The sequence below is a fragment of the Sparus aurata genome, chromosome 8 (genome assembly GCF_900880675.1).
Source record: "Sparus aurata chromosome 8, fSpaAur1.1, whole genome shotgun sequence".
In the NCBI taxonomy this organism is placed as follows: domain Eukaryota; kingdom Metazoa; phylum Chordata; class Actinopteri; order Spariformes; family Sparidae; genus Sparus; species Sparus aurata.
In genome coordinates, this window is record NC_044194.1 from 11774268 (window position 1) to 11786976 (window position 12709).

Consider the following 12709-nt stretch of genomic DNA (forward strand, 5'->3'; position numbering starts at 1 on the left):
CGGGCCGGCTCTCACACAGGCCCCCGTGAATTATCTAAAACAGACTTCTGGATCAAAAATCCTCATCACTGGGGCACTGATAAAAAGAGAAGCATGCAATCCAACACTGCATGTGGCTTTGTGGCTACTGGGATCACATTGGAGGATGAAACAGAGGAATAATCAGTGGGCGCCTCACCTCAGCGGCTGCGGGCTCAACAGATCGGAGCAGATCTGACACAGCTCCTGCCAGCATCCTGGCAGCGCCCATGAGTTTGTGTCCACTGCCCACTTCATCGTCCATTAGCGCCGCTAGGAGCTTGACACCCTTAGACATTTCGGTGAGGTTGGAGGAGATGGTGGTGATGGCGCAGCCCACTGCTGTGTAGTCGGTTTCCGTGGGTTCACCTGCAGAGGATGAATCGCCATCGTTACAACCTACACCTCTTCTCTGCATCTTAATTCGTTCTGCTGCTGCCATGTCTGCTTAGCTAATCCATGAGGCAGCTTGCGTGTCACATGCTGTAACACACACATCAGTGTCAGTGTCATAATTAGAGCCCATTTGAAATGGTTCCACAGGGATGAGCACGCTGATGGAGCAAGTGGCCGTGAAGAAGAAAAACTTTGTATTAGATGGTGGGGGGAGAATAAGTGCAACCACACAGATGGCGAGGTAAGATTAAAACCTTGAAAAAGGCTGGCAGGAGCTTGACTGGCGCTGGGCCAAGCAACACGGGGAGCAGAGAGAGACGCAGGCAGTGGGTTGAGCTTCAGGACAACAAGTTCAAGATTTAGTTATCAGTAGACATATTTATCAGGGAAAATGATCGGGAGAACGCACCTCTGTTTAAAAGAGATTCATCAGCGAGTGCTTAACAACGACTGGGTAATGTTTTTATTGATTCCCTCCTTGGGGTTGCAATAACAACATAGATAAACAATATTTCTAAAACAGAGCAATTTCCTTCGGAGCTCAGTCCAGCCGAGGCTTCATAAACTCAAACAAATGAAAACTGAAAAAACAACAGCACGTTGCATCCTTTAACTGTTTAGTATTCTCCTGGGCACTCACCTGCAGTGAGATTGACCACAGATGCTGTTCCAGCGGTGATGGCATCAACCTGAGAGTGGATTTCATGTTTGGATTCGTCCACTTTGTTCTGAACCCAGACCCTGGATGCCTTTCAGTGGAGGAGGAATACGAGAGCGATTGGCTTTCATCACAGTGGGTGATTTTCAGCTCATATAAACTTTCTCAGGCAGGATTAAAGGACGAGGGTTGTACAACACCTACAGCTCTGGAAACACTCGAGCATTGAATACAGCCTCCGTATTTACAGTCAGCGCCATATCCTAATTATATTTGAGAAATATGATTGACTTTGTTGTGATGTGGATGCTTAATTGGATCGGAGCCATCTATGCTTTGAAAAGCAGAGGCTGAAATATCAGAAAGCAGTTAGAAAAGTGGAACTGGAGCTGCTGTTAATGATGGGATTTTGGTGGAGTATTGTATCTATCCTTGCAGCATCTATCCTCAAAACACTGAGTAGTAAGTAGGGAGAAGACTTACCAAGTCTCGACCCAGAGGAGGCGGATTATCTACATATCCTAGGTCAGCCTGAGCCTGCTGCACAGCCTGCATACTGCTATTGATGGTTCCCATCAGGGCCTGCTGGGCCAGACTCTGACAACAACAAACAAGAGACACTCAGCAAGCAGATGACTAAACAAAAGCAATTTAAATACACTATATGTGCTGTTAGTGGGAGAAACCCTCAGTCTTGCAAAGTAATGTGTATAAACCACAGGAGACAGATGGGCTTTTAGATTGTGTATGATGACTTTTCATTCTCCATCTCACTCACAGCCCTCTTCATATTGTTTATTGTGGTTCATTGTTGACAGCGGGGACCACAAACAATACTTCTAGCACTGCAGATCAGATTCACATTAAAAAATGTTGGACTTATCTCAAAACTGTGTTTTGACAGTTAAAAAAAAAAATGAGAATAGGGCCCAAAAGCAGTGCTTCATCATTTTCTTATCCATTCAGTACATTTTTTGTTGAACACTACAGTATTTTAAGCTCAAGGTGTTTGTCCAGTGAAAATGCTCTCACTCACCAGCGGGGGCATGTGTCCTCTGTGCATCTGCCCTGTGGTGATTTGCTGCTGCGCCGTGGGCATAGTGCCCATATTGAAGGTGTCGGGGCCGCCGATGGACCCCGACCGAATTATACCTGGAAGTGCAACCGAGCCGTGCTCCACACGGCCCACCCGGTTAAACTGTTGCTGCAAAATTGTGGATCTGAAACAGGAAAAAAAAGATGGATGTTCAATTAGAAAAGTGCAAAGATGCAATCGAACCTGTGACATATGACATATAATCTTCTATCCTCATCAAATCAGTAATACATTATTATATTTTAAGTTAACTGTCTGTGTTTGTAAAAATGACATAATTCGTTGCAAACTGACTCATGGCGGTGTTTTGGCGATGACTCTTTTCTCTTGTTTAACTCGTGTGTGTACCTTTAAATGCTGATAATTGTTTCCGATGATAACTGTTACAAAATCATAATTAAAACAATTATCACGCTAACAACTGCTCCCACAGTGCAGAGGCATTGTCAGAAAAAAAAAAAATATTGTACGGAGCATCATTTTTCTGCCCAGCTCAACAGATGCTCCTGACTTCATTGGTTAATTATGGCTTGTTTTGAGAGGCAGCAATTATGTTTTTGTGCTGAGAACGACAACATGAGTCAATTGGCCCATAAGCAGCAGGAATATGATGCCCCATTCTGCCAAGCGAGTGGTTTCAGGAAGAGCCATGTGGATTTCCAGTGACAACAAATTTACAAGCTCCGTGTGACAGAGCCCGAGTCCATCAGCATTACCTTAATTACTAAAAGTTACTAAACTAGATTAGGAAAAATCAGGATGACAGTATCCAACTGAGAGATAAGAATTACTGAATAAATCAGCTTCCAATGAGACGTGATGTCTTAACTTCCAAATGATGCGGCTTCCTGTTGGGAAATAAGATGATAATTAAGCTGCTTTACCTCGAGGCATGTTTTGTGTTAAGGTGTGCAAAATCAACAACAATCCAAAGAGGCAATACAACAAATTGTACTGTACTTGTATTGTAAATATCGAGTGTTCCTTTAAAATTCATAGTGCCGTTTTTGTGTTAGATTCTAACAGAGCTTCTCATGGGGGTTCTGTGCTGGGCAGGCAGATATGTAATCTCATGCACAATTAAACGGCGAGGTTTACATTCACGAAAAGAATAACTAGAATGTTAGATTGTAGCACACGAGTGCTGCTCACTTCTTAGGGGAGACCGACTCCTCCAGCATGGTGGATTCTTCATCTCCCTCAAGGCCAAAACGATCCTTACTCTGCTTCTGCAGAGAGAAGAGCAGCAGACACGCTGTATGTAATGGAGGCTAAATGTACGGATTTACATTGCGGCCTTTACATTAAATTCTTAATTACTTGCCTTCTTAAGGATGATATCAATATATCCAGCGATGAGTTGGGATATCTGCTCCCCCTCTGTAGTCTGGACTGAGTAGTAACTCTCCTGGTACTCTCCGAAATCCTTTTGTGATGCATCGAAGAGAGCAGACAATCAGGGCAAACTATTTTAAATGTGTCTATCTTGCATTGATGAAAGACCCTTTACCTAATAAGATCCGTCCAGACTGCTCGCAGACAAAGACCTGCCTCACTGGGTTGAGGTTCTGAATTAAAATTGGCAGCACCTTCATTATTTCTACCGTTAATAAAAAGAAAAATTGACTGAGCTTCTGTGGCACATCCTATTTCTCAAAAGAGATGATTAAAAATTAGATGTAGTGAACCTAGCAACTCACTTCAAAGCCTCCTTCTGAAATGCCAGGGTGAAATTTTTTTTGGGTTTAAATCAACGCTGGAAAAATATACCTTGGAGTATTTCTAAAATTTACATAATCTATTAATCTTTAAATGCAGCGCTCCTTTCCAATACAGGAGGAAAACAGACAGCCCCGTTGCCAACATTTGGTAAAAGAAAATTGAAAAAGCTTTCAGATAAATAATACATCCAAATACTGCACATTCTTCCCCGGGCATCTATTGTTAACTCAGATGAAATGGCTGGCTAGCATGCTGAAAACATTCAATATTGGGAGTCTGAGGTCGCAATGATTTTCAGGATGCTGCTTGTGTGGGGAAAATGAAAACTGGGGGAAAGATTGAATACGTGGTGCAGAGCGGTGCAAATCGCACTATGCATAGAATAACCGAGTGTGTGCAGAGGATTAGGAGTGTATGACTCTTTAAGAAAGAGGACTGGATGCAGAGAGTCGCACAGTACCAGGGTGAAGCTCTTGGGGGAGGCAGCCCATCTCTTGACTGTTGTCAGCGGCCATTCCTGCACCACATCCTTCGTCTTCTCATCCACTCGCATCACTGACTCTTTGGTTATCCCCAGAAGCCGTGGGACCAGCTTATTTTTACCCTTCATCTTTTCCTGTCGGATAGGGAAACATCAGACAGCGTTTATGTCGGCGCTAAACACCTACACAGATGATTCATTCAAGGCGCGGATACAAAATCATTGTGCCATTCCGCTGGTGCTGTCGCTGTGTCCGTGGCTTAAAGGCCCGAATGGAAGAGGAGGAGGAGGAGGAGAAGAAATGGGGAGGGGGGCAGCTGTGAACTGACCCAGCAGAGTTCGGGCTTGTTTAACTGCTACTTTATTGAACGGGGTCTCCACAGGCCTTAGTCACTGTCAGCACACCAGCATGGTGCTTCCACAGGCTCTCTGCCTGACCAGATCCAGTGCCCTCCACTCTCTGCCCACTGAAAATCTATTACAGCTCACTTCAGAGACTGAGCCTACACTTGGCTCCCCTCCAGGGGTGCAGAGGACGACACAAAAATTAGCGGTTTGTAGAGACGGGGGCGTTGAAAATACGCACATCTTACGTCTCCAGGCTATTGTTTCTCTATCGCTAGGTCAGAATGAAGAGCCGTGAGAATCACACCAAGGCCAATAAGTAGAAAAATGGGGCTCTTAAACACAAGGACCGATAACATTATCCGACTGTTCAAGATGTTCTCATGCATAGGTTTATTAAAAAACCTCCATTGTTTTAGGTTACGTGACTTGAACGTCATGATTATCAAGCAGGAAGTTTGATTTTTCTTATCTGAAGTGGCCATCTGAGGTCTTACATTATAACAAACAGTTTAACCTTGATTACTGTGGGGAAATCTGCTAGTGAAAAAGATCACAATAGATGTGGGGCGTCTATATTTCACACACCTGCACGCAAACACACACATAAAGGGATATTTACTTTCCATGTGCAGTATATCCCTATCTGTGAAGTCTGCAGCCATGGAGGGCTCGCCATCCTACAACCTTCAGTGATTAAAGACTGACAGATGAAAAATGGGAGGTTACACCAAACTCTCAGATGTGCCTCAACAAAGGCCGGTCTGTGCTCCTGCCTTTGCTAGCATCAAGAGGAGAGTGCAGCTGGAGTGAATTATTTAACAGAGTCTTGAAATCTCCATCACTACATCCCCTCATCGAAACACTGACGGTGCTCGTGCGTGCACGCACACAAAGACAATCTGAACCCTGCAGTCTGCTTTAACTGCAGGCCAAACATTCCATTTATCGTCCATTAGGACCACAGCAGACGACTGCACTCTTCCTCCTTTTTTCCCCTTCCGACTCTTTCCTGCAAGTTCGTAACCAATTGGGCTGCTGTCAGAGAGCTTTCATAATACCTGCTGGTGGTGCAACTTCATCCCGTTCACATGCTGCACTTCCATTCCACTTTTGTGTTCGCCAAAGCAGAACAGAACAGAATTGCTATTGTCACAAGTATTTGGCAGCGCTGAGTGTGCTGCTGAACGTCCAGCTTCCGATCCGGAGCTCCTGATTTTGTCGTGATAATGGGGTTTTTGGTGTTTTCAACGAGCTCTCACACTGTACCCGTTTGACAGCGATGTGTGTGTCGGAGCAGCTTCCTAATCACCTCTGCCACTCATTAGTACAAAAGTATCTCATGCGCATGCCATGTTTTCTATAACCAGATGATTATTAATTGACATTGCTCAGTTAATACTAAAAGTGTGCCTGGCTTTACAATTTCATCTGCTGCATTTTAAGACCTCATGCCTTAAACTTGAGTACAATGTTACCCTAACTGACAGAAAGGAGAGGAATATGTGGAGATCAGAGGGGAGACAGAAATTCCCTTTTCCTTGGAAAATGAATCTGAATTTGGAACATTCCCGAGGTAAACGGGTTCATTGGTAACCGGTGATACTATCATGATTGGGTATGAAAGGGACGTTCTCAAAAGGCCCAGTCATTCACAAGAAAGGATGGGGCGAGGATCAACACTTGTATAACGCAGATTACTACATGAGCTGTGAAGCACCTCGTGAAACTGTTTATGTGCTGCGCAGTGTCTAAACTATTTTTTTTTCTGGAACCAGGAATGTAAGTCCAGTACATGCAATGCATTTGAAAACATCTTGTTCACCAATTCACCTCTTTACTGGTGTCGATTCGTGTGCTTTTTTTAGCGCTTACCTTCACCAGGAAGAAGGACACTCCGTACGTCTGCAGGGACCTGGCGAGCTTGACATACTTCACTTTTGCCTCGATCTCAGTCATCTCCCCGCAGTTTGCATGGTCCTACACAAACGACATTATTCACGTCTCCACCTCCTTATACTGATCACTACATGTGTTGAGCATATGTTTCATTATTTTTTGTAGTTTCACCGATTTATGCCTCAACAGAGAACAAATGATTATAATTCCCACTGGCCGCCCACAGTTTCAAACACATCATTTTCTTTAAATGCAAGATGTGAGTGATGTAATGTGCATACTTGGAATATTTTCTTCTCGGACCCTCTTTGCTTGATGTACTCTTTGGGTAGGAACTCCTTCAGGCTACGGAGATAAATGACATTTTTTACACGGTTACCCTTTGGAGCTACAGGCATTTCCTTTTCTGTTAACATACCTCTACATATGAGGTCATTCTTGACCTACTGCCTGCATATCAGAAAACAGTTGTAACAGCTGACATCACCCGAGAGCTTTCCACTGGAGGAAATCCCTGAAGCAACAGCCTGTGCTGAAGCTGGAGATAACCACTGTATATGCACAGCTGTGAACTAAACATTATGTAAGTACAGAATTGCTGTGATGTTGGTGCAAATGCTTGATTATGAACAGGAAAGGCTTACTCCAGGAATCCAGGCTTGTGTTTGTGCTCCACATGGGGTCCGAACTGGATTTGGGCCTGGATCCCTGCAAACTCGCAGGCTTTATCAAAGGAGACCGGGTGGGATCCATTCAATATATCATCCCTGGCCTTGAGGAGACATGAAGAGAGGCGGGGGGGGGGGGGGGGGGGGGGGGGGTAAGTAGGAGGCAGAAACACACATATCCAGGGAAGGGGATAGAACTACAAAGGCCCGAGTATTATCCAAAATTCACCCAACAGAATGAGCACTTTGAATGCATCGAGGCTTCAGAGAGGATGTCTTCTGAGAGAATGACTAAGTGTATCAGTACTGCGGGGACACCATAACGGAGACTCATCAACACAGGGGAGCCAAACAAGATTTGTTTGTGACAATAAAAGCCATTCTGCTGGCTTTCAAATGTGGCAGCGCCGACGATTTGTCATCACAGCCCATTACGTGTTATTAAAAAGGAAAACACATTACAGAAATGCACCAGTCTTTCAGAATATCCCGTCTGCATTACAGAACGGCCCTCAATATGTTGGTAAGAAATCTAATGAATGCTTTGTTTCCCACTTAGAAAGACAAAAACACCGTTTGGTGCTGCTGAGACATCACTTATGTTTCCCAGCATTTTCAGCCGGGCTGTCTACATTATCTTCACCATTTAGGTAGACGGAAAGGGAGAAGCCTTTGTTGACATCTTTCAAATGATTGTCAGTGTGTGCGGTTTTCTCCAGGGGGCAGTCAGCTCTGCCTCTCTCTCTCTCTCTCTCTCTCTCACACCCTCTCTCTCTCTCCCTGTCTGTCTCCTCTCACTCCCACTTTCCAGCTCACTGCTGCAAAATGAATGGCTCCAAAAGCTGAGAGGCCTAGCCAATAGTGAGAAAGGCTCCATCAGTGCTTTTAGCATTAGCATATCGGTGCGCGGCGCGGACCCTACTCATTCTTACGTCCCATTACATCAATGAAAAACTAAGCAGCAGCTTATTGCTGTAATGAGGGCAACAATCTCCTCCACTCACAATCAAGTCCTTTCCCCCAGTGCCATTCACAGTGGAGCACATAAGCTCTTTACTGCATGCAAGACGATACTCTAAAATTAGCCCTTACACATGCCATTCACCCTGCTGCACACTGCTCACAAGATGCTTTCATTGTGAAGTTAGATCCTGGAAACTGCTCGGAGGATGCATATCGGTCATGATGAGTTAACAAGAGGGCCGCGGTTATTTAGAAGAATTAATTAGTACATTAAACCTTAGTGTGGGTTTGCAATTTATGATCTGCCTTCACAGAGACATAGAGTGTAGCACAGCGACTGTAGATACAGAGGCTTTAATATCTTTAATTATCACAGGAAGTCTGTTATATACAGGGCTACAGGTTTTTGAATATGGACAGTGGGAACATGTCCAAACCAAGATTACTGTCCATGCAATATTCGAGCAAACTTGCTTCCATTGTCTTTGGAGTGAAGTCACATTTATCCGATCTCCAAGATGACCAATCCCTTGGTAACATGCTCACTAGTATGTTATAATTGTGAGTTTGGAGTCCCTCGTTAGCATATGTTGTTAGAAACCTAGAAAATACTATCCTGTTTTTGAGCAACTAAAATGTGCTGGAGCGCTCTCACAGAAACAAGAAAACTGCTGGATGTTAACTCTTTTGTTGCTGTTTTTGCAGACGTTTACTCAGCTGGAGTAACAGAACATTGTCAGTAAAGCGAAGAATATGACGAGAACTGATTTAATGATGATCAACACTCTAAAATCAAAGTGAAAGTATGACAACACTAATGAAAAGGATGCGTGTTATCGCTTGCTGCTCTATTCTTTCATTACTGGTAATGAGGTAAGGGAGCCGATATCCAGCAGTGGTACATACAACAGTTGCCAGGCAGCCAGAAACTCCCCCCCAAAAAAGGTTCATTCTCTCAACCGCTGAGTTAACTCAGTCCGCCTGGAAATGATGGTGGATTAACAGAAAGATGGTCAACAACCTGAATACTACTCTGGGTTCAGAATAGTAAATAGAAAATTACTATCCATTTAACTACAGAGAAATTGTTCAGCAAATGGCTTTGCAGGTGGAAATGGCTCTGCTCGTGTTGGGAGTAAAACTGCAACGACTACTGAATTAACCAGTTCATTGTTTAAAAGAAAATGTATCATCTCCTCTTTAGATAAACAAGTTTAGTCTTTGGGTTATGGACTCTTGATTACAAAAGCAGCAACCTGACATAGACATAATTTAAGGCTCTGGGAAATTGTGATGAGCATTTTTCACAATCTTTTCTGCATTTTATCGACCTAATAATGAATCCGTTAATGATGAAAATAATCATTTGCTGCAGCCCTCGTGAGTAGGGACGTATCAGCAGAGTAATGTGAGAGGTGTCAAGTTACAATGGCAATGCTGTACACCAAGTTATTGGTCAGCTGATAGCTACATAGACATAATAAAGGTATACTTGACACATTAACAAACTCATTCAGTGATAATCCCATAAAGTTTACAATCAACATTAAATTATTCATTGGCCGGGTCATTCCAAATCAGTCGGCCTCAGATTAAGCGGCCAATTTACAGGTACAAGTCTCGTCTTGGTCAAACGGCTCTTACCACGCCCGTCAACGGAAAAGACAACGAGGACAGGCCCTGAGTTTTCTTACAGCGGATATGACAAGGCAAACAGGCGCTGGTTCTGGGACATTTTAATAGAGCTGCATGGGTGGAAGCGAAGCACAAGACATCAGAAGCTGTGACACATACAGCCTGAGGCTGCAGCGCTGAGGTCAGTCAGTCGACCACGGATCAGCAGAGCACACAGAGTATAATACAGCCTTAAAAATAAATGCTGACATAGGGATACAACACAGCAGCTAAATGCACGCAGAGATCGATCAGGACGGCTGCTAATAAATCACTGAACAGAGGAATACTGAACAGTTTTATGAGCTGGAGAGAACGCAGTTTTATTCATTTGTATTTTGACAAAAAATCGTATGTATATTCCATTTTAAAAAGATTAATTAGGGGCATCGCGGTGGATAAGTTCAGTATCTTCAGTATCTGAGCTGGCCTTAGTTCAGATCCAACCTTCAACCCATCTCTCTCCTCTATCTCTCTGTATTGTTTTTTTTTAATAAAGCCGAAATGCTTCATAAGCTCTTAAAGTGCACAAGCTCTTACAGAACCGCTGCTGCAAAGAAATGTGATGATGTAATGATGTTACATTCTGTAGGATGGCAAATTCATCTTCTGTCCCCGCTTTGGGCGATGCCACGGTACAAAGGGTGTACTTTCTTTTAGAATCAGCTGAAGTGAGCAAAGGCGAAAAGCAAAGGAGCAGGACACACAGGGAGATGTTATTGCTGCGGAGGTTTATCCTGGCCTTAGCACAAATACATGACAGAGAGGGAGTGGCTGAGTAGTAAAGGAGATTAGTCGGTTACTGGCAGAGCTCCCATTATGTTCGTGTGTGTGTGTGTGTGTGTTTGTGCGTTCGTGTGTGTGTGTGTGTGTGGGTGGGTTAGAAATCATGGAAGCTTCAAATCACTAATAAACATCTGAGATCATCGCCGAATTCGCAGGGATGCTCCGTCAAAGGAACACCAGCAATAATGTCATCATCGGCACCATCTGAATCGAATTACTCAACGCGGCCGAGGTTTCTGAGAATTACGAGAGAGTTGTGAATGATGAAGGATGTTAAAGAGGAAAATGAAAGAGGAAAAAAGCTGCGTGACAAAAGAATAAAAAAGCTGGGGAGAGGAAGGCCCGGGGTATGTTCCACTCTGCTAAAGATCTCTCTTCTGGCTCTGTTTGGCCTTTTTAACACAGTGACAAATTAGAGCGGCTGCCATGTGAGGAGTCTCTGTGATCTGCCCGTGTAACAATCTGAGTGTGTGTCACAGAGAGAACAAGGGAAAGACAGATGAGGAAGGGCAGCGAGGAGGCAAAAAGGAGGCGGGGGCAGGGGGGGGCGGGGTCGTTACCGCGAGAGGAAATATGAGTCCGTGTCGGGAGAGGAGAGGAGAGCATGATATGCACCGTGCCGTGGTGTGTGCCAGGGTAACTGGGTGGGGATGCGCGCGATTATGTCAGAATGTGTAGGAGATGGAGAGGGAGTGGAGACAGGCGAGCTGGAAAAGGGAAGGAAACGGAGGGGGTAAGAAAATATAGAGGCAAGAACAGGAACAGACAGATAGGAGGGTGGAGAGCAGCGGGAAACAGACAGAAAGGGTGGGTGGCTGGGTGCCTGTTATGAACAGATTCAGGAACTCCCAACGCGGCAGGGACTGAGAAGATGAAGAGTGTCAAATATGAACGGCTGCGCATAAGTGTGCGCTGTTTTTTTTTTTTTTTTGCCGAGATTATGTGCGGGTGGAGCAGGCAGCAATCTTATTGTTAGCATATATCTCTCTATAAAAGCGAGAAATCTCTGTCTGTCTGTGTGTGTGTGTGTGTGTGTGTGTGTGTGTGTGTGTTCCTCAAATATCTCTGCGGATCAGGATCAGACTGACCTGAGACTTTCAACATGGCTGCTGCGTGGTTCAGTGGTGTGCAACTAAGCATTTGCTTGGACTGCAATGATAATGTGAATAAATTATTTCATAAATGCTTTACAAATTCTGCAAGCATTGTCCACCGGAGCCACCACAGTCACGTGCGCACCAGAGCCAACCACTGCACACCGTGGCCACGTGCGCACCAGAGCCAATCACTGCAGAGCTCAAGCCCACGACATACCTTAAGAGACGCATGGACAACAAAGTGGGATCGGAATCTGTGGATGTCGGTGTACACGACCCACCGCCCGAGTCGACGGAGCGGACGCACTGGCATGTCCAAAACTTGATTTAGGGTAAATAATGTCCAACACGCTTTTTCGCGAACATTGCCGTTACGTTTGCTTTATGTCTGGTGCAGGAAGAAACAGTAAAAATGCGCTTTTGTCACAAGCGGATTTATACCTGCAGCGGCACGAGCTGGACCGGGATTTTGCCGCCGGTTCGGTTCCGTTCTGTGTATCTAAACTGACTGTTGTGGATTAATGAGATTAAACAAGTCCAAGTCTGTTGGGGTCTGAGGAGATCCAGAGACGCACGGACGACAAAGTGGGATCTGAATCTGTGGATGTTCGTGTGTAGCTAGCTGCTAGCCGCTAACCGACCCACAAGGCCCACCTCCCGAGTTGATGGAGCGGATGCACCGGCACATCCAAAACCGGACCTAGGGTAAATAATGTCCGCCACGCTTTTTCGCGAACATTGCCGTTACGTTTGCTTTATGTCTGGTGCAAGAAGAAACAGTAAAAATGTGCTTTTGTCACGAAAGTGTCCAAGCAGCAAGTTTGGTTGTTGAGGAACAGGAAGATGTGGGAGGGACATCGGCGGATGATTGACAGCAGCAGTGATGTGTTGGAGACGGCGACAGAG

At 44.7% G+C, this 12709-nt stretch overlaps 1 protein-coding gene across 5 annotated transcripts in view; it reads right to left on the bottom strand.

Moving 5' to 3' along the window:
• The window catches only part of tln2b (talin 2b), a 97359-nt gene that overhangs the window by 41647 nt on the left and 43003 nt on the right, over positions 1 to 12709 (bottom strand). For all 5 annotated transcript variants that reach the window (XM_030425648.1, XM_030425647.1, XM_030425646.1 and 2 more), the window contains exons 7-16: positions 7260 to 7387; positions 6897 to 6960; positions 6592 to 6696; positions 4351 to 4506; positions 3493 to 3594; positions 3321 to 3397; positions 2109 to 2292; positions 1556 to 1669; positions 1055 to 1163; positions 179 to 387 (exon numbers count right to left, since the gene is read on the bottom strand). In XM_030425648.1, coding sequence (XP_030281508.1) covers positions 179 to 387; positions 1055 to 1163; positions 1556 to 1669; positions 2109 to 2292; positions 3321 to 3397; positions 3493 to 3594; positions 4351 to 4506; positions 6592 to 6696; positions 6897 to 6960; positions 7260 to 7387 — 1248 coding nt within the window. The remainder of the gene's footprint in view (positions 1 to 178; positions 388 to 1054; positions 1164 to 1555; positions 1670 to 2108; positions 2293 to 3320; positions 3398 to 3492; positions 3595 to 4350; positions 4507 to 6591; positions 6697 to 6896; positions 6961 to 7259; positions 7388 to 12709) is intronic.